This window comes from Marmota monax, unplaced genomic scaffold (genome assembly GCF_021218885.2).
Source record: "Marmota monax isolate L192 unplaced genomic scaffold, Marmota_monax_Labrador192_F-V1.1 WCK01_AAM20220418_F8-fsc00001, whole genome shotgun sequence".
NCBI classification, from domain to species: domain Eukaryota; kingdom Metazoa; phylum Chordata; class Mammalia; order Rodentia; family Sciuridae; genus Marmota; species Marmota monax.
The window spans coordinates 14,858,899-14,881,752 of record NW_026693777.1 but is presented as its reverse complement, the minus strand read 5'-3'; the positions used below and the strand labels follow the sequence as shown (position 1 = coordinate 14,881,752).

Genomic DNA, 22,854 nt, shown 5'->3' with positions numbered 1-22,854 from the left:
TCATATAAAGTCTTGGAAGTACAAATTATGTGTGCATTGTCATTTGTCAGGGGAATAAAATTGAAGTATGTAAACCCCTGGGTGACCCTCACCACTGCCATCTACTGAATTGAACTGTGTCAGGACACAATTCAGAAGGGCTCTTTCCCGTTGCCCTGGCCAAAACTTAGACCATTGAAAGATCCTAGGGAGACCTACAGAGTCAGTATGAAGGATTTGAAACAGGAGCCTGCCATTCAGCTTGAAGCCAGGGTAAGTTTAGGCTCGTTCAGGTTCCTCCATGAATATCTTAGAGCAAGAAACCAGAGTTGGGGGTCCCACACACAGCAGACCAGATCAGTTCCTCTGGTTCTGAGCAATTCTACAGGTCCTGGGGCTGGGAGAAGGTGGGCTCCCAAACTCCCTGCTCCATCCCACCCTTCCACTCATCTATCTCAACTGCTCCCACAGTCAGCTGCTTCGCTTCAAAATGTAGGCCCAGTTTGACTGTAATAGTGGTGGGAACAGTCACCCCCACTATTAGTAGTATTAACTACCACTTGTGGGATACTTAGGAAATTCTAGGGTGTTCTAGACATTTTACATGGTTTTCATTTTATCTCTCTAACACTGCTATTGTAATAGATTTGGAAACAAGAATGCCTTTGCTAAAAGCTGTGACCTCCTGGGTCTACTGAGCCCTACAGGTTTTGTATCTGTCTTCTTTAAACTTTGGGTTGGGTCCCTGCTCAGCTTTGAACATAGGCATGTTCATCAACTAAGGAGTACTTATCTAAAACTAGTAATACAAGGTTTATTGGTCCTAAATTTAGCCAACATGTCTCATCACTCTTCAAGACTGAAGCCAAATTTGCAGGGAAGTCTATGGCATGCAGTTTCAGATCTCTGGAGTAGCACCTAGAAGTTTTAAATCCTGTCCTACACCTTCCAGGAACACCAGGAGCAGTCACTTCATGAGAATTGAGTTGCCACTTTCCAGGATCACAGGTCTGATGGATAAACATCCAGAACCACAAGTATAAATTGCCCCTCAGAGTGATAATGGCTTCTCTGGTGCCACTTCATGGAACCAGAACTGAAAGAATGATCAACCAGACAAGTTTGACCAAATCTGTTTAATTATGCCTACCTCTTGACCCCCAATCCTTCCTGTTTGAACCTAAAGCACCCATCAGTGCCCCAAGACAGGGCTGAGATGCTGGATCTCACACTTTGCCTTCCCATTATGGCCATATTAACTAAAGCTCCCTTTGCTACATTTCACCATGACCTTTTCCGCTTGTTTTTTTTTTTTTTTTTTTTGGCAGGTTGGTTGAGCCTGGTTAGTTAGGACCCCAGAGTCAGGGCTCTAAGTTAGAATGCTGGTAACATGACGAGGGAGGAGTTACTCTAAAAACCATAAAATTCATACAGTGCTGTTAGCATAGTACCTGCCTGACTCCTTTTGATATTTCCTGAGAGCGGAGTTCCATGAAGCCAAGTCTTTTGTCACTCTTGTTCTCTGCTGTATCACCAGTGCCTATTTAGATGAAACAGATGGGAACTCATTTCTTATCCTCACCAGTGATCTAGTTCTTCTTTGTACCTTCTGAAATGTTCCAGATTTGTGCCATGTATCTGACAGTGCTTGACATATAGCAGCTACTCAATAAATATTTGTTGAGTGAATTATATTATTTGATAGATATCCTCAGTTTGACAGATGAGCAAAGAATAGCTCAGAGAGGTTTAGCAGTTTCACAACAGGAAGTGATCAGCAGCACCAGAGTTAGAACCTGGACCTGCCTGACACCAGAGCCTCTGTGTGTCCTTCCAAACCCTCTGCTGCCTGCCCTGGGAATAGGAATACTTCTGCTAGGAATTAGGAGATGCCCGTTAAGTGGCCCGGATGGGAAAGCTCCTGGGTATGGGATGTTTATGAATGGCTGGTAGGGAATATGGTGTTGCCATGTGAACTAGAACTGGGGTACACTGTGCTTAAAGCCCATTCCTGAAACTAGGACCACAAATCCTCCCTCCCAGGGGTTTTGAAGTAATTTGTCAGTTGTGAATCCTGGTTAGCAGAGCTTGCATTCCTGCAACTGTTTAACTGTCCATGGGTTGTATCCCACTATCTCTTTAGCAGATGCCCTGCCTCCCATGACAGACTACTGTGGCTCCTTTGATTGTTGATTTTTCAAGACCATAAATCTAACTTGAAATTTGCCAAGAGTATATAGATCCTAAATGTCCTCATGACAACAAGCAGTTTTAAAAGTAATAAACCTATGAGATGATGGATATGTTAATTAGATTGGTTATGATGATTTTTTTACAGTATATAAATATATATCAAGCCACCAGGTTGTACACCTTAAATATATGCAATTAAACATTTTTAAAAATATGTAACGTTCAGTCTAAAAGAAATATGATTTGGGGAAGTAATTTTACTTAATTAAAATCATGTGGTTGGGAAGTCACATATTCCTTGGAAGTGTGTGGTAAATTGTAAGCAAACACAATTTTATGACATAAATGAAGATGGATTCTTCTCCTTTGCTTTGATTGCACAGGTAATATCTTATCTGATTTTCCCCCATTGTTTAGATAACTAATAAGGTTTCTTGCTTTTCCAAATTTAACTAGGAGGTGTTTTTTAATCTGTCACCTATGTTTAAGCCTCTAGGCAGTGTTTTTTAATGACATCCAGAAAAATCCACAGCAGCAAAGGTTGCAACATTTATCAAACTTTCCTTTTGTATTTATCTATGGAGTAAATAGGTGCCACATTATCCAAGAAGCCTTATGATGAGAAGAACTACCATCTCTTCTTCCTGTCCCTTAAGTTGAAGTTATAGAAAAATCTAGCTGGCCAAAAAGAAAATTGTTTTATGTTTTTAAGCAAAATAATATCCCAGTTCTGACTATTTCCTTAAATAAGACAGATTCTTTCACACTGCAGTCAAGGCATTTGTATTATTATGGATTCATGAAAATTATTCTCAAGATTCTCTTATCTCCTGATTTGCTATTGACTTATGCTTGTTTATAGACTCTTGGGCAACTGGGAGATAAATTATTATATTCCTGCCTCAGGAAAGACCATAGTCCAGTCATCCTCAAAAGAAAGCTTACCTCTTCTAGAATATCTTAAGAGCTAAAACTTTACTTGGGAAGTTTTTCCTAATATCTAACCTAACATTTTTCTTTTCTGTTCTTGTTTGAAAAAATAAAAGAAGCTAAGAGTTAAATACACACACACAAACATACACGTGTGTGTGTGTGTGATATATATATATATATATATATATATATATCTTTTAAGCTTTTTAGCTTTTAAGAGGGTTTTGCTGTACAGCTTTTTCCCTTGGGGGTTGAATAAATATCAATGTTGATATAATACTAATTTGTTTATGGCACTGAATATCAAAATGATCAGCCAATTGTCCCTTCTGTACTTTAGAGAAATGAAGAAAAAAGGGGACAAAGATGGGCAATGACTCAATTCAAGGCTGTCAGGATGGGAACAAACTCTTCTGGTACCTCATAGATATCTTGGCACTGTGGAAATGATTTTAAATTTTTTTTTTTTATTTTTTAGGTGCATTTTGACCAATTCAAAGAAGCATTAATACTAATCTTGTCTAGGACTTTGTCTAATGAGGAGCACTTTCAAGAACCAGGTAAGGGCACAGATGTTCCTCTTCTACAGTCCCTTTGAAAGTTGTCCAGGGAGGGCTGGGATTGTGGCTCAGTGGTAGAGCACTCACCTAACACATGTGAGGCCCTGGGTTCGATGTTCCTCTTCTACAGTCCCTTTGAAAGTTGTCCAGGGAGGGCTGGGATTGTGGCTCAGTGGTAGAGCACTCACCTAACACATGTGAGGCCCTGGGTTCGATCCTCAGCATCACATAAAAATAAATAAATAAAATAAAGGTATTGTGTTCAACTACAACTAAAAAATAAATATTAAAAAAAAAAAGTTGTCCAGGGAAAAATGTGGGGACCTTGAAGCATGTGTGTGAAGGATTTGGGACATCTGCCTTTCACAGATTGAGCAGTTATTTCCAGTGACTTCTTTCTTTCAATATTATCATAAAAGCCTTGCAGCTGTTGAACACTAAAATGAGACTTCTCCACTATAGCAGCGTATTATGGAAAAATAATTGGATTGTTCCTAGGCAATATGTCATATGGTATGGCAGTAACTCACTCCTGGAATGAATGGGGAGAAGCTAAATGGTGACCACCCTCATTCTTATTTCCTGTGTACATGGAAGCCTGTGATTTGGGGGACATTTTTCCTGAAGAAAGATTCTGACCTAGAGATAATTCTTTTTAGTCTCAGTGAGTGGCTAGGCCTTTGCTACAGACATTACCATAGGCATTTTTATTATTATTTATGTCTCCTCCTTTCAAATGTTAGCTCCTTGAGGGCTGTGTATTCATTTTTATGTTTCCAGTGTCTAGAAGAGTGCTCAGCACATAGTAAGTAGTCAATGAATGTTAAGAAATAAAAGACTTCACTGATTTTTTTTTTAAAGTACTGTACATTATGAGACGCATTGCTATTTCAGGTATTTCTTAAAATTTGTTGTCAGCTACTGTCACGTATATCTAAAAAGAATAAATTAAAAAAAAAATGTTTCTAGATAAATTAAGATGCCATTGATTTTGAAATATGACCTGATTTCAGTGTGCTCAATTCTGGTGTTGGAATCAATAAAATATGGTAAATATTTAAGAGGGAAGTCTAGACAGTACAGAAATTTGTATCAAAGTACAGTCTGGTTTATCAAATCAGTGGCTGTCATAGGCTAGATGGAGGGATTGATTAAAACTCCTACATGATGGAATTTTGGTTATGATAAAACTTCTATATTTCAATAGTAATGTTGTGAGCTTTTTCCAACCTGTAGATTGTGCATTAAAAGGATGAAATTTTCTCAAAGTAAATGTCATCACAATAAACCTGACCTTAAAAAGAAAAAAGAGAACATCAAAAATACAATGAGGTTTGAGACCGAGGAGAAATCATTGACATTTTTGTGGCTACCAGTACATGTTCAGTGTGACCTATTTAGATGAAACAGATGGGAACTCATTTCTTATCCTCACCAGTGATCTAGTTCTTCTTTGTACCTTCTGAAATGTTCCAGATTTGTGCCAGGTATCTGAACTCTGCCTTCCACAGTGTCTTGGATTATGGACTGTGTCCCCACTTTTGCTGATGCTCACCATCCATAGGAAGGCTAGTCTCAACTCTGAGGCTTGCCAGCACTCTCCAGAAGCCCCCAGTGAGCCTGAGCAAGAGGGTATTACACTCTTTGAGATTTTTCCAGACAGGTGGTAAAATTTCTGTAGGTGACTACTACTGGAATAAAGGATGTTTGTTAATTATGGGATGTCACATTTTGTTGGTATTTTTACTTTTTAAAGGTAAATTTTTTCATCTTTATAACAATTACACAAGATCTAGGAACTCTGATAGGACAATGGTGATATCACTGCTGGTGTACATTTCAGTTCATATGAACATAGGTAATAGAGACATAAATTCAGCCTTCTCTGGGCTGATAATGTGATTTTGTATGGATTTGGGAGGGGTAGACCTGCTCCTAGTCCACATGGTCCTTTCACCGCCTTTTCTTCAAAACCTGTGCTGTCACCTGCCAGAAAATTGTCATAATAAAGATAGAGATTTATGGTGATCACAGATGTGGAGGTTGCCCCCTAGACTTGTGCTGGGTTGTAATATAAGCAATAGACTGAGCTAGAACATGGCTATTTGAGCTTGGTCACAGCAGGAAGTAAAGCAGATACATCAAGCTGCTGATGGTGGTTTCATAGTTATGTGTGTATCTTGCTGCTGTGTGGGCAGAGGTTATGATTTGGACCAGTCTCCCAGGATAACACAGAAGAGATTTTTATAGTCTTGCCATGTGTCCTGTCCTTGGGGTAGACTGCAGCAAGCTTTGCGATAGAACTGCTGCTCCCAAATCAGTGTAAAGCAGCAGCAAGACACCTTCTGATAGCATTTCAGCCAGGATTTAAATGACTTCCCTAACATTTGTTCTGCTAGGATAAAATCTAGAATTGAGTCTGTGCCTAAAGACTATTTTATCTAATAAGAGACATGAATCAGCCCTTCCTCCCACATTCCCGGCTTTGTTCTAAATATCTCTGCTTTGTTTTTGTCCATCTCTCCCTGGCTTCACCAGTTGTTCATGAGGATCAAGCAATTCTTTCCCTCAAGCATTCTTCTAACCACTCTCACTGACTGGTTTGGGTGGGCAGAGACAGAAAAGAGTAAGGGCTCCAATGCAGTGCATCAGGAAGCCACCTGAGTTTCAGCTTTTCCTCTCCCTTTATAACAATAACTGTCCCTTAAATAACAGACCAGTGCATTTTAGAACTGCAGAGATCTCTGCAGTTTTATCATAGAACAAATTGAAGCCTAAGGAGGAACAGAGCCTAATTGAAGTGTCACAGATAATAGCAGAGGAGAATGCTAATATTGCATCACCTGGGTACCAGGGACGTACTGGGTTTAGGTTAAAGATTTTTAACCTTCAAAGGGTGAGTTGGTCCTCAGTCAGTGCAGCCTGGCCCAACAAGGCTGCCAAGTAGCCAGAGGCATCAAGAAGTGAATGAGAATGTGTTGCAGATGATGGTTGGTGACAGGGATACCTTTGTCCTTCATTGTTGGGTGCTCAGTACTCATGTTTTACCACAAGGGCCAGGACTGTTTTTGCCTTGGCTTTTAAAATCAGTGGTCCTGGTATACTTGAAGAGAAAAAGCTGCCCTTAAACAATAGAAGGAGACTGAAAAAATAAGAAGGCCATAGTGATAGCCCATTCATATTTTATAACACTTAGGATTTTTATGAGTTAAATTATCAGATGCCATACCAGGCTGTAATATAGAAAAGTCAACTTGATAAGACAGACAGAACCTTGAGCTAGGAGTTAGGAAACACTGACTCAGCCCCTCTGATCGTGTGCCCTTACATGTCTCTCATCTCTGTGGTTTTCAATCAGCTCCTATCTAAAATTGGTCATATTAGAAAATACCTAAAATCCCTTTAAGCTCCAAGATTCAATTGTGTTGTCTTCTAATATCTAAATGACATTATCTAAATCTCTGAAAAAAGCTAGCTTTTGTGTTTCTATAAGATTTTACCTAACATAAATTGATACTCTAAAGTGCTTCTTCCTAAGTACGAATGCTCAATATCTTTTACATTCCTCTAATAAAAGAAATTATTTATATAGAACAAAATCAAAGATCTAATGGGATTTCAAAGGCAATGAAATTAAGTCGTTATTTCCATAGTCTTTGGCTCTGCTATTTATTACTTCTCTGAGGTTTTAAAATGAGAAGTTGTGAACTAGATTACTTTCAACATCTTATAACTCTCTTATTTGTGATTTTAAGACTCATTTTTTCCCCTAAAAAGCAATAACAATAATAACTCAATAAAAAATGCAAGATTCCAATAAGTTCAGAAGAATGGACTGCAAATGTGGGGGAGTCCTTTGTAAGTTTCAAACTGACCAGCATTGCCAGCGGCATAGTTCCCCTCATATCTACATGTACAATTTAATTTTTAAATTATTTTTCTGGAATAAGAGAGGTGCAACAACTTAATTATTACCTCTTCATTCAATTTGTGACGGCTCTGGATTATTGCATTTTGTAGTGGAAATGTTGCCACAGGCTCTCAGCTACATGGCATCAGCATGCTAGCTGAATCTAGTCCCCAGAGATTTTGCTCTTATTTGATGCATCTTGCATTAGATTTCTGTTTTATAGTAGATGTTAGCATAATGCAGGAAGCCCTTTCCCTGATATGGTTCGTTGAAAGTGTCTTTCCTTTATTTATTGGAGGGAGAGAAACTCAGGTTTGGAAAAGCCAACTCATTAGAAAAGCAGGGCTGGGCAGTGTTGTGGTGAAGGTGATTGTTTTGTTTTGTTTTGTGACAGACCTTCCTAATTCCGAGAACTGCCCTACTCAAAATTATTTTTCTTATACTTTGAAGAAGCCATCAATATAATAAACAGTTATCTTTTCATTCACTTAGTAAATGTACAGTGAAGCAGGGTCTATGGTAAGGCATTGGGTTCAATCTTGACTTGCAGCAATGGAAGATTTGTGTTTGCAACTGTGTTCAGAGGCGTTGGGCCCATCTCTGAAGTCTGGCTAACATCTCTGTTTTGGGGAGGCATTACACACAGATAGCCCAAGAGACATGTTTTGTGTCCTCTGTTTGGCTAAGTAAGATAAGTGAGAACTTAATCCCTGTTCTCCTGGTGTTGATGACATGCTAATCGTGAGGACCAGAAATTTTTTCCAAAAGTTAAGAGTGAAATAAACCATTACCACCAATTATAATACAATGAAAGAAGGTGTTAAGAATGTATTTTTTAATATTTATTTTTTGGTTGTACACAATACCTTTATTTTTTTTTGTTTATTTTTATGTGGTGCTGAGGATCGAACCCAGGGCCTTGCACGTGCTAGGCGAGAGCTCTACCGTTGAGCCACAACCCCAGCCCAAGAGTGTGTTTTTAATATCATAAAATTGAAAACACTCATGCCTACTACCGGTGGTCACATAAAGTGATAGAACCTTTCTAGAATTATAGAAGATAATAAATACCAAGAGCTGTAATAATGATTTTGGTTAATCAGTGCGACTCTCAGATTTTATGCAACATAAGTAATTATGGATATGTGTAAAGAGCTATGTATGAGTACTCATGTCAGTGTGTGCATGTGTCAAGAGAAAAAAATTGGCAGTGTATTAGTAGGCATATTGTGGTATATCTATATAATCAAAGACTGAGCAGCTATTAAACTTTGCCATAGAAGATTCCTTGTTATGGTAATTTTACTAAGGATAAAAAGCAGTCTTTTAAAATTATGTGTATATGTGCTAGAGCTGTTCATGTTATTTAAAATTAAATAAATGGGACTGGTGAGAATTTTGATAATGAAGCAGATTACTTGGAAGTTGTGTCTATTTTAATTTTAATATCAGTGAGTCTCTAAGGTTTCCAAACAGAGGATGGTGGTTTTTCACAGAGAAATTAGTGTGTCCCTTTGCATCAGCCCATCCCTCTTGCATCAGCCCAAATGAAGGGAAAGTAAACTAACAAGGAAGAGAAAATTAGGATAAGCACAAGATCAGGACCAGGACAGTTCCAGTTTCTGAGATGAGAAACTGCATAATGTCATTATACATTTGCCTTGATCTTATTTGTTACAAAAAAATGAAATTGAGGAAATCGACTGTGAGGTTGAGGGCTGGGATATTCTTCCTGATTTTGCTCTTCCAGGCACCCACTGCTGGGTACCTGTCCCTGGCCTGTTGGCTTTGGGCTGCCACTGGCTCTGTAGAAATCTGAAAGAACCAGAGTGTAGCCAGAGCTCCCGGGACAGAAGCTGATAGACCAATTGGTGACCTTGCTCCATGTAGCTCCTGTTCTTTTCACTCCTTCCAGATGAGGAAACCAAGCCTTCCTGAGTTGAAGTATTCCTAACCCTGACAGCAGTTGAGTATCTGGGTACAAGGCCCAGTCTCTTTCCACGAAGCCCTGCTGTCCTAGAAAGTGTAACAATTGTGATTTTAAGACTCATTTTTTTTCCCCTAAAAAGCAATAACAATAATAACTCAATAAAAAATGCAAGATTCCAATAAGTTCAGAAGAATGGACTGCAGCCTTTCTCCACCCTTATTACCTTTGTATCCAAAAACCTGTGTTCTAGAAAGAAGTAAGATGAGTAAGCAATCTTTTTTTTCTTTTCTTTTTTTTTTTACTGGGGATTGAACCCAGGGGCACTTAACCACTGAGCCACATCCCCAGCCCTTTTTTTATATTTTACTTATAGACAGAGTCTCACTGAGTTGCTTAGGGCTTTGCTAAGTTCCTGAGGCTGGCTTTGAACTACCAATCCTCCTACTTCAGTCTCCTGACAGGCTGGAATTACAGGCGTAAGCCAGTACATCCAGCCCAGTAAGCAATCTTAACATGTAAAAAGTGCTTTTAGAAAAAATATGACCACAATCATTATTAAATTGGAGATGATAAACAATAAGAGTTACACCAAATGCATAGAAAAAAAGGTTCCAGTAGAGTTGTGCCAAGAAGTTACTTGAGAGAAATGAGTATTGGGTTGTGCCTTAAACAATGGGGAGGTGCCGCAGTTAGATGAAATGTGACTCTGCTTTTTTCCTCCAAGTGTCTTCTGATGCAGGACCTCCTAATAGAGATCAGCCAATTGATCCTTCCATGCTGAGGCTGGGGAAGCAATCATAATCATTATCCACTCAAAGATCTTTTCCTGTTGACTGATTGTCAACTGCTGGAAGTCTGAGATAGACCAAGTAGTCACACTGATCAGTCCTGGGCACACCACACTCACCCACCACCTTCAGCAATTTTGGGGGTGCTAACCTTCCTCTCAGAGCCTTTCTCCCTGGAGCCTTTCTCCACCCTTATTACCTTTGTATCCAAAAACCTGTGTTCTAGTAAGAAGCATCTTACCCATAAGAACTGATATGGAGACTGCTCCTAAAATTTTGTCACTGGGATAACCTGAAAGACCCAATTGAACATCTACACCTCGTGTGGTGATTCCAGGAGAGGGGAGTAGATGGGGAGTGAGGTAGTGATGTCTCTGGACCCCCAAGCAGCTGTTTGGAAAGGCCTGCCAGCACACACAAGTATGGGGAGAAAAGGCTGCTTGGGATGATGTCTCCTGGGGACTGGGAGCACACTGGGAAGCAAAAGGAATGGCAGATAATGTCACAAGGCTTTTGCTAGTGTCTTTTTTGTGTTGTCCATTCTCTGTTGGCCTCTCTCCCCCTTCTTACTCCTCCCTACACCTTTCCACTGCCCCAACTCACCTAAACCCTCCTCCTTCGTCCCCCTCTCTGCTCTTCTCCTGCCTCTTGGTTTCCTTTCTTATTTTGTTTCTTTTTTCCCTCTTGCATTCCTCCTCAAGCCTTTAAGTTTGCCATCTCCTGTGTCCTCACCGCCTTCTCTCTCTCTCTCCTCTTTCTCTCAGTCTTTCTGCCTCTGTGTCAATCTCTGTCATTTGCTCTAAATATGTAAGTCTCTCTCCTAGTCTTGTTCTTGGTTTGTCCTTTAATTCCTTGTCTTATTTAGAATCAGATGGGGGTTTGCAGTCCCTGTGTAATGGCACATTCATAACCAGTGAGGAGGTGGGGATGCTCAGTGGGGCAGGGTGTGCTCATTTGCCACATGACTGCCTTTTCCCAAGAAAGCTTCTTGGGGGTGTTTGTCTGGAGGTTTGCACATGTTTCATTTTTTATCCTTTGTTAATGTCAAATGGATTTTAGGAATCCTGTGAGCTCAGGAGGCGTGCAGTATGACAGGCCTGGATTGGCACCCTCTCCGCTGAGGTTCTGTGGAAGGGGGCGGTGTCACTGGGAATGACTGCCTAGGCTAAGTGGGTCAGGAAGGCAAACAGAAAGCAAGAGTCTGCCGTAGCAATTCCAAAATAAGAATGGCTGCACCCTCATGGCCAGGCTTTCTTCTTCATCCTTGGAAATAGCATCAGGTTATATGGGAGATCCAAGAAGTTTGCTTCAGAAAATGATAAAATGTCCATGTTGTGTCTCAACAAGTATAACATAATGCCCTGCCCATGGCAGGTGTCCAGTAAATATGAGGTTAAGTGAACGTAACACTAGAGGGCAGCTTTGAAAACCTGCTTTAACTTCTCATGTGTGTGCTGTGGATGCCACTTTATCTGCGGTCCTAAGCTTGCACTTGTGCACAGAAAGCATTTGATTAAGTGGAGCCTCCCTTAGTGTCTTGTCATTATGCCTTTGGCCATCCATGGGGTGTTTTTAGGACACCTGAGCATTCCAAGCGGCCACCTGCATCATGTTGGTGGCCGGGGTCAGGTTTGGAAAGCTGTTCCTGCCATCAGCACTCCTGGGAAGAGTTGAAAGAGAAATGGGCATGCCACTGATGTTTGTTTCCCTGCCTGCAGTTGGCTCATCCACTTGGAGTATCTTTCTCCCTGATGCTGTGTTTCAATTTTCTTTTTATTGTAAGTTCGGGACCTTCTGGTCACAAGTCATACGTGTGTGTGGAGGTTCATCCTGATCTGGATGGGGAAAATTACCACAGCTCTGCAGCTTCTCTTCTTGGGACAACTAAGATGTGTAGTGAAGAATGAGCACCCAGCCTTTATTTCTAAGATTAAAAGGGATAGGGCTTTTTCCCCGCTTCATCTTTTGAATTTTGAATTAGATCTTTTACTCTGCCTGCTTGTTAGAGATTATTGGTTTCTTCCACATTACTCCAGCATCTTAAGGGGATTAAACCAAGGTTTCTCTTTTGTCCCCTACTCATAAGCAATTGTTTGGTTTTGGGAATTAAACCTAGAGCATCTCAACTACCTTACCATAACCTCTCCCAGGATGGATCTGAGACTCCCCAAGGCAGGTTGGTGTGCATCCTTCAGAGCCTATCTTTATTTTTATGTAGTGATGCTAAATAGGAGAAATGAAAAAGGGGAGAAAGAGAAAAATGACTCAGAAGTGAGACTCAGGCAGAATCATAAATACACTTTCAAGGAATTAAAATACCAAAGACAGAGCAGTTCTACTTTGTTTAATTGGCATTTCACATTTCTTCTTGGAGCTCATGATCAGAGCATTCCTTACATCTATGTCAAAGGAAACTATGGGATGTAAATAATTTTATTTCTTAACAAACCAAATAACCCCATGTCATCTGGCATGGGTACATTGTTCCAGAATAAAACCCTAAAAAACTTACATCTGAATACTCTCATAAATTAATAAACTAACTTTGCCCCAGTGCTTCAGTTTTGCTCCTACGCCTGGTAAGAAGGAACAAGGCATTCTTTTTCTTTTTTCTTTTTTAAAATATATTAGTTGTAGATAGACACAATATCTTTATTTTATTTATCTTTATATGGTGCTGAGGATTGAACCCAGGGCCTCACTCATGCTAGGCAAGCTCTCAAGAGCTGAGCTACAACCCCAGCCCAAGGCATTCTTTAGTCTTAATATCCTGGCCATGGACTGACTGGTGGACTGCTGTTGTTGACTTCTGAAGCCCTGGTTGAGACTAAAAAGGAGAATCGTGGTTTTCGGATGCTTAACACAGCAGTTGCTGTTGACTATAAATGTTCTCCCTGGAATTCCTTATTCTTGTGGTCTCTCTTCTCTTCTTATCATATAATTTCAATGACATTAATGTTCTCAATAGAAATGTCTAAGTATAATTCTAAGAGATAACTATTTTTAAATGGTGTGTGGACTCTAATTCTCTTTTGGTCACACAGATGGTTTTGAAAATTCAGTGATGAGGAAACATTAATAATCTATTTTTCTTTTCTGTGTGCTAATATCTTTATTCTAAAAGATTATACAGTTTAATAGATCTCTCTAGAGTTTGACTATAATAGGTACATTCTGTAGAAGATATTAAAGTTTGCTTAAAATTGCTTGTTATAATAGAATTTTAAAAATCTTAAGTTCCTGGCAATGCAGAAGTGAGTAGGTAAGCAAAGCACAACTTCATGGGTCCCTAATGGTTCACAGTCTATTGTCTTTTATTGCTTAGAGAAAGAGCTGTTTGCAATGCACCACTGCTCCCTGAAGTAGGGGGTAGTTAGTAGTTATTAACCAAGGAATCATTTCATCCACAGGTAAGTTTAGGACTAGTCACAGTAGGATTTCTTAAGAATGTTGCTTTTCTCCTTTGGAAGCTTTTTTCCAGCCTGCAGTTGAAGAGGTCCTCTGTCAATTCCATCCCTGGACGTGACTTTGTTCTCAAAGGTTTTAAGTTTTCCTTTTAATCTTTTCCAAGTCCCCCACTCCCTCGTCACTAATGGTGTATCTTGTTGTCTGCCACTAAAATTTAAGAATATCTAATAAATTAAGGATGGTTCTGCATTGCCTCTTATCTGACTAGCATCTATGGGTGTCAGCTGCCAAGTAGCTCGGGTGTCTGTGCCGCTCCTGAATCCCCACAAGCTGACACACTCCCTTCTGAGAAAAGGTACCTTCAAATATGCATGCAATTTTCAATATAAATTTTGTATGTTTGAACACTGCCTGTAAGAGAATCGCTTGACCTAATAAAAATGACTTGACTGGGACTTTTTAAAAGCTGGATATAAATATCACTAGAGATTGTATAGCCAGCATAAATACTTCACTCTGAGCTTTGCTGAGCATTCTCAGAATGCTTCTGGCCACATTTGTGAGTCTCATGAAATCTGAGCTTGTGCCAGAGGAAGGGCAAGGGCTAGTCAAACAGGGTCATCGGGCCATAAAGTGAGGGCTAACCTACTGTGGTTCAATGGTAGCAGAAGAAGGCTTTTGTTCTTTCAACTCTTATCTAATCAGCCACCCTCATTTTGATGCTATGTTTACATACCTCACCTAAAAATCAACATGTCTTGAGTTCTGAGATATCTTGTGAGGACTGTCATGTTCAAACAGAACCCATATTGTGTTCTCCAGAGAGACAGTGTGTCTATAGACAAAAAGACAACAGAAATCAAAGCATTGCCAGTCTTTTATATTTTAATTGAATTGTTTATTCTTCTAATACTGCACAGGTACTTTATAAATCGTCAAGCTGACATTCAAATAGAGTGAAGTATTTATTTATTTTGTTGCTTTAAAGCTGTTTATAGTAGAAAGAGGCTAGTCTGTCATTGTGGTGATGGTGTTGGTGGCTGTGATGATGGCAGCAGCGATGGTGGTGGTGGCAAAGGTGGAGTCAGTGAATGTTGAACCTTCCATGTCAAAATGTCAAAATGCTGAAGCCCTCCTTTAAGACCAAGAGATGGCCCTCCCCTTATTCACATTCCTTTTCATTTTGTACAACACTGAAGCTCATAAAGAGGAAAAAAAATACAACACACCGTTTTTCTTAATAGAATTTTACATTTGCTGTTTTATTCCACAGCTTTTAATTTGAGAATGAGATCTTGATGCCAGGCTTCATAGACGTGACTTGCTGTCATTAATTGATTAGATCCTGCTGTATCCATCTCTTTGCTTTACCTTCCTACTTGTCTGATAGACCATAAAGTAGAATAATTGACCAAGGAGTCGTTGAGGTAAGGGAGGGTGTTTCTAATTGATGTGGATGCTAACTTTACAGTGCTGGTGTAAGGTCTGTTGCATTACCATTTTCCAAGATTTCCTCCAAGATATCTGTTGGTTAGGTTTTTTTGTTTTGTTTTCCTCTCTACCCACTTCTGCATCTCCAACCTGCAGAACATTAGCTTAGTAAACAGAAGAACAAATATGATCCCTCACCTTTTCCTGATCTTCTGTACTTTTGAGTTAAAATCCTTTGCTGTTACCATTGTATCTTTCCCACGATATGCAGATATCTACTCGGGCTGCTATAAATCATTCAGAATTAGAAGTTGTGCTCTGCATCTGACCCAGTAGCTCACATACGCCCAGGGCCACCACAGCTGGCAAACAGTGGTGGTTTATTTCAGGGCTGGTATAAGAGGCTGTATCCAACGGCTGTGAATGTTAGCTCAGGGCTGAGATTCTCATGTAATGTGGCCTCAACTCTTGTCTCCTTGTCCAGACTGCTCCCTGGAAGCTCAGCCCAAATATGTTAGAGGTGGGAAGCGTTATGGACGAAGGTCCTTGCCTGAGTTTCAAGAATCTGTGGAGGAGTTTGCAGAGGTGACAGTAATTGAGCCACTAGATGAAGAAGCGCGACCTTCACACATCCCAGCTGGTGACTGCAATGAGGTAAGTAGTTGGAATAGCACATCTAGGATATGCTCCTCAGCATGGCATGGAGCTGGGAGAAGTAAGGGCACTTAAGACTGAATGCAGGCTTTTCTGAATTACCAACTTCTTATTAATCTTATTACTTGTCTTTTGGACATAGAGATTAATCTTTCTGTTTGAATATTTTCTCCTTGGTTTCAGCTTTCAGAGTGAGTGCTGACATTCTGTACATTTTTATGCCTTTATGTTTAGATTTCAGTAATGTTTATATTGTCAGGGGTCTTCTACTTCTAGCTCTTCCTGGGAATATATCTTATCCCAATGGTGCAGCTATTTTTTTAGTAACTTAAAGATCTAGCAAAATCTTTCCCTTCCACCCACTCCAAACTATAAAACAGCATTCTGTTATAGGTAGAAAATGAAAGCTAAATTTTCAGGCAGTTTGAGAGCCTGCATCTTATCTTTTGTGATGTACTAAAGCAGCTCTAGTACTCCATTCTTGCCTCAGGATATCAAGCAGGGGCACTTTCCCTCTGCTCAGCAGTTGCCACTGTTCTTCCTACTGATTCTGACACACCCAGGTCTGTCGCCCTCTGCAGCACTTCTCCCTCCCTTAGCTCCCTTGTGTTTACTTTGCATATTGCCATAATCTACCAATAAACAGTAACATTTTCTTTATTCTTTCTTTATGGCTCATTTACCAGCATCCCACTTACAGAATATGATTGAAAATGCCATGCTGAACAAGCTCTAAATATTTCTTGCAAATCCGAGCTCAGATTGGGGCTGCAAATATTTCAGATACTAATATAAACTGGGAAAGAGACAGCACCTCAGCTTCCTGAAAGTGGTCTATAGATTGCCGGCTGATTGTGTGTGTGTTCATGGCTGTCTAACACCCATGTTGAGCTTACTAAAATCTACAGGAAACATGCTCCCAATATGTCCCCAGCAATCAAACATCTAGTATGCTCAACGTTCCAGAATATGCACAAACCCAGAGTTAACTAGAAACCCAAGTATTGAGCAGAAATGAAACTGGCAATAAATTCTGAAGTTTACAAGAACACACAAGCAGTCTGCCAAACAGAAGAAGTTTGCATCATTTTTTAAAACAAAAGCCATTTGTCCTCACTCCAGAAGTGACAGAATTGTGAGTGGGAAGAGAAGAAAATCAAGTAGGAAAGGGGGGTGTGGTGAGACATGAAAGCTGAAAACAAGGAGAAGGGACACTTCCTGGGATATCATGGTCCCCTGGGTGGGTCAGTTGGGCAGGGCCTGCTTCCCATCTCAGGTACAGTTTTAGTGGTCTTCCCCTATCTCAGGTCCCTTTGAAAATCCAGATAGGGACCTTTCTCAGGAAAACACACATACTCACATGCACAAAGCTTCACATATACAATTTTAGAGAGGCAAGTAATTTGCATACTTCAAGGAGTGCAGTGTTCATAACACTGTGTTTGTCTTGTATCAGGGAGGATATCATTTTATTACATAAAGTCCGTTTCATAACTCTGGGTAGTATGAAATAAATGAGATGCTTCTTGGGGTGGGGGGGATGTTTAAAATGTTTCCAACACTTTAGTGGATATGTTTTATTTGGAAGCTACTTTTAAGTCTAATTTCCCAGTTCTCCAACTGTTTTCAAGAGATTATTATTTGGTGTTAAGAGATTAAGTGGTTACTTATTTTTTGATATGATATCCAATAAGTTCTTGGGCAAATCTGACCATTGCTGGTACTGCATTTCTTATATCCTTGTTATCTTATCTACTGGACTCTTAGTGAGATTTACTTAAAAAGTGAAAGTTTGGTTTCATGTATAAACAAAAAGAAGAGCCGAAGTTTAAGCCTGGGTACAATCTTTCTGCTTGTAAAGGATATATTGGGAGAGTCATTCCAGCCCCAACATCCTATAGCTTCCCTTTATCCTCCAGAAACCTCTTGGGTGTGACCTCTTGTGCTATATACAGAATCTGCAGTTTTCTCCATGTTCCTTCAATAGAACTGCAGATAGAGGCCTGGAGAGGGTCATTTCTCTGGATTTCTGCTCTCAGCAATCCTGCTTTGATAGCGTGTTCAACCATTCTTGTCCTGTTCCCCACCCCACCTTTTTTTTTTATTGCTAAAGGTGTGTTCAAACCAAAGCTCAACCACCTATTTCTTGCCTAAAAATCAAGTGTTTTATAAGTGGATCCTGTCATTTTTCAAAACAATTCATCTCTTTAAAAAAATGAATAGCTTCTCATGTAGCATTTTCAACATTCCCTTTGGCAGTCGAAAGGGCAAATCCCAGCCCTGTGCAGCAACCCTGGATGCAGATCACACTCATGCCATTGCTGATACACAACGCCTCACACTGTCCTTTTGTCAGTGTGTCGGTCCTGTTGCACGCCCTGTGTGAATGTGCAACCTCCTCCTGGCCAGTTACCGCATTAGCCTCAGCAATCGAGAGCCACTGAGTCAGCCAACAGAAGTTCACATGCTGGGAGGCACAGGCCCACTCTGAAACCCTGCCATTCTACAGAAGCTGTCTAGGACAGCTTCCCCATTCTAGAGTGGCTTCCACTGGGGACTGTGGGGTGGAAGCAATTCTGAGTGACCTGTGGAGTTCATTTACTCTCACAAGGAGTCTGAACCTGTCAGGAGTTCTTCATTGTACAGTTGGCTTCTTTTTTCCTCCCATTTTGGTTGCCTGAGTCCCTCTTGTCTTCTGTCTGTGGAGGTACTAAGAATTTGTTCTTTGGGCTCAGACTTATGTCAGTGCTACCAGGCAATAATGAATGAGGGTGTGGGCCTCGTTCTCCCAGATATAAATATTTTATAAGGAATAACCAGATGGGCAGCTAGAGACAGTTATCTTAGTTAAGTCCTGGGTTTCCTTTGATTCCTGGGCCCTGGCTTAGGTGAAGGTAAAATTCTTGGCTTGCCTTAGGCCTACAGTATCTGGAAGGAATTCCAGAGTTTCTGGATGAAGACAGTTCCAAAACCTGAACCTATTGTCAGAAATTAAAAGAGGGGAGGTCTATGCAATGAAAGACTAATTTAGAGGGAAGGGGGGTACTGGGGTTGAACTCAGGGGCACTCGACCACTGAGCCACATTCCCAGCTCTGTTTTGTATTTTATTTAGAGACAGGGTCTCATTGAGTTGCTTAGTGCCTTGCTTTTGCTGAGGCTGGCTTTGAACTCTTGATTCTCCTGCCTCAGCCTCCCAAACCACTGGGATTACAGGTGTGCATCACCACATCCAGCAACAAGAAACTAATTTTAGTCCATGTTGAATTTAATACTAGTTTTATTTACCTGAGGACTTGCAGAGGGGTGGGCAGTAGGATGAAGCAGTGTTACAGCTGTCAAAAGCTGTCCCCATGTGACTTGCTTCCTGTTAGGAACTCATCCCATCAAAGTAAGTGAGCAATCATCTGAAAAGCAATACCTCTTCCTCTTTGCCCTCCAGGGCTACCCCATAGTAAGGGAGGTTGCTATCAGTGACAGGAATTCATTCCTGGGCTCCTGGATTAGTGATTCCCAGTGTTTTTCTGAATCCTTATTTGACAGACATTTTCCCACAAGAAAAACAAAATTAGTAATTCTTAGCAGTCATAATTCTCTGCAGTCTACCTATAACTCCACTCTTTCTCTCCCACTCAGGAAAACATATAGAAATGCAGATGAGCATGAGAGAGGCTATTATGGAGATTGCTTTGAAGCAACTATATTTATATTTAATGTAAGTCCCATGTGAAGCTTCAGACTTCATTAGCTGCAAGCAACTCGGAGCTCATCTGGTGACTGTTCACCGTGCACCATTGTGATGTGCTGCTATGGGTGAGAACCCACATTGTTACTGTGGAGTAGCTCCCTCCCTGCACAGATCATATGAAAACAAACCTTGTTACAAGGTGTTTTTGATCATGTTTGACTTTTGTTTCAGTACATCTATGTTAAAGCATTGACATAAATTGTAAACATTTTAATAGTCTCCATCCTGCCTCTTCCCCCAGTGCTTTTATCAGGCAATTTGATTCTTTCCTGCTGAAACTGAGACTATCTAACCTAGCTATTAAGCATGTCTCCCCTACCAAGTTTAGTTTACAAGGCAATAAAGCCCTCTGTAGGGAAAAGACTGCTGTAATCTAGCTAAATTTTCAACACTGAAGTGTGGTGTTTCAGAATTTCATTTGGAAACCCTGAAGCAGAATGCACTAATTCACAAGTGACAGGTAGGTCCCACTGGCAGGCTGCAACATGCATTCGCCTTCCAATTTAGTGTGTTTATGTGGCAAATGGATCCCTTGGGCATCTGACCTCTCTTCTGGGTAGTATTGAAAGAAAAGTGGTGATTTTTCTTTTTTCGTGATGTCATTTTCACCCAAGTCAATTCAACAGGACAATGTACTTTGAATTAACCCAACAAACAAAGGACACATTCTTGATTCCAAACTGAGGTGCGATTAATGAGAAGGTTTTGATAGTCCCTGTTTGTGTTTTACTTCATTAAGAAACAGAAGTGAGATTTTTTTTTTTTTTTTTTTTTAGGTTTGGAAATGAACATTTTTTCTCCTTTTGTATGCAGGAGCTACTGAACTGACCTTGAATTTTATGCTCATGTTTCTTTTGAGGTAGATGGAAAGAAGGAAAAGAGAAAATGAATTCTCAATTATTCTATTCTGTATTCTTCAGACTTGGTAGGAAAGATTGTGCAATTAATACAATTGGGGCAAGGCCACTTTGCTTTCTGTCCTGGTTGAAAACAGGGGACACCTTGTTAATTGTTTTCCTCCACAGGGAATAGATCAGGTCTAGTAAGATTCTTATCAAGAACAAGGGGCCATAAACAATGATTTCTTCAACTGTAGACAATAGTAGTGTAAGCTAAAACTGTTGGCTCACACACTGCAACTTAAGCAAGAACCTGGGAGAAAAAGTTAAAGCTGATTTCCACATTCGCCCAAGGATGGACAAGTGGATTCAGGTGTTGTGTTGGGACAGGGGTGGAAGTTGTTGAAAAGCACCCACACCAAAACCAAAAGCTGACTTTGCTACCCTATAAAAAGTCAAACTTCTTTAAGAAATGTGAAACTAACTTATCTTCCCCTTATGATCATTTTCATATATGCATAACTTTGTAGTTAAACTTTATGAATTATTCATTTACATTGTATAGAGTCAATATTTAATTATGGAGCAAACCCTTCTTAACTGACAGAAGTTCTGCTGAGATCTTTTGTAGTGGAAGCACATCTATTTTCTCCTTATCCATGTTAACATTTTTTGTTCCAGTCTTTGACAAAGCAAGCAGTTTATTACTATGCCATCTACCCCATCAAATGCTGTAACATCCTCAGGATGTTTGTTTATTTTATTTATTTGTTTGGTACCAGGAACTGAGCTCAGGGGCACTTAACCACTGAAACCACATCCCCAGCCCTATTTATTATTTTTTTTTATTTTGAGACAGGGTCTTGCTAAGTTGCTTAGGGCCTTGTTAAATTGCTGAGGCTGACTTGGAACTCCCAATCTTCCTGCCTAAGCCTCTGGAACCTCTGGGATTACAGGCATGTGCCACCACGCCCAGCTAGGATGGATGTTTTTATTACTGACATCCTAGTCCTTGCCTTTATGTTTCTTTAGTCTGATTAGATCATCTGGCTATTTCCAGAAATGAAACACTCATTCAAGATGCAATTGTAGATTACCTGAAAGTGATCTGAGAAGCTCCTTTGAAGCTTATAATAAGACCCCTCTCTCTCTCTCTCTCTCTCTCTCTCTCTCTCTCTACAAGACTTTAGGACTTCGGTGTCTCAGTGAGTCTTCCTGACTTGATCCCAGAAAGAATTCCCTTGGAATCTAGTCCCACTTTCTTCCAGAACAGTTAATTAATTAATTAATTTTTTGGTACCCGGCATTGAACTCAGGGGCACTCAACCACTGAGCCACATCCCCAGCCCTATTTTGTATTTTATTTAGAGACAGGGTCTCACAGAGTTGCTTAGGACCTCGCTAAGTTGCTGAGGCTGGCTTTGAACTCACAATCCTCCTGCCTCAGCTTCCCAAGCTGCTGGAATTATGGTCATGCACCCCCATACCTGGCCAGATCAACAATTTCTAATATTTATTTTCTATTAGATAACAAATCAAATTAATTTTAATAATAATTAAGCATTTTCCAACTCTCCCATTAATTATGCTCCACATAGAAAAATAGTGTTAACTAGCCATTGAGCAACTCTGATGAGCAGGAAAGATATAAAAATATCCCTTCCCTTTGAGGACTTTGAAATCCAATAAGCTAAAGCAGTCTCCCAACCTTGACAGCAGAAGAGGCTTACAGCTCAGACTCTTCGATTCTACATTTCCATACACCCGCAGTTCTAAAGAATTTTTGGCAATGTAGTAGGATGTGTATGCATTTAAAAATTGTGCATTCATTCCTGTTATCCCCAGCACTTACTTGTAGCATTTAATTGCTTTTAAAGATTAAGGCATTGATTTGCATTCTGGTTGTGACAGCCTGCCACTGAGCAGCTTGTCCTTGAGTTCAGAATAGAGACTGGGAGCTGAGCTGTCAGGCCCTCCTTTGCCTTTGCCTTCAAAGGCAGCAGAGTGGGAAATGAGTCTCAGTCCCGGGAAAAGTGTGTCCTGTTGAAACAATAATAGCCAGCCCTCCTGGGCACACTTAGCTTCCAGTACCCAACTCAGACTTTATAAATATGTAGAACTATGAGTGAACCATGCCACCGACACTGTGTACTAAAAAGTCCTAAAATTTTCATTATAAGCATTCTCCCTAAACAGATTGCTGTTTTTTGTCAGTGACTCATTTTGCTAAATGTGCTCCCCTTTTAAAAGGGATATTCCAGCTCAGTTTCTCTGGGGACCTTTGCTATTCTATTAAGTTTCCTTCCTCTTCTCTTCAGGCTTGCAAGGCCCTCCCTGTTCAAAAAAGAATCTGCTTCATGCTCTGGGGCTGCTGAGATCAGTTAAGCAACCTCTGCCAGGAAAGAATAGCCCTGTGTGTGCCCCCATAATCATTTTAATTAGCCGTACATTCTGTGGGGCACAAAGGTCTGCACTAGAGCAGA

General features: G+C 40.3%; 1 protein-coding gene across 5 annotated transcripts in view; it reads left to right on the top strand.

Annotated features, from left to right (window-relative positions):
• The window catches only part of Nin (ninein), a 100,190-nt gene that overhangs the window by 18,224 nt on the left and 59,112 nt on the right, over positions 1-22,854 (top strand). For all 5 annotated transcript variants that reach the window (XM_046461167.2, XM_046461169.2, XM_046461171.2 and 2 more), the window contains exons 4-5: positions 3,584-3,665; positions 15,617-15,786. In XM_046461167.2, the coding sequence (XP_046317123.1) occupies positions 3,584-3,665; positions 15,617-15,786 (252 nt within the window). The remainder of the gene's footprint in view (positions 1-3,583; positions 3,666-15,616; positions 15,787-22,854) is intronic.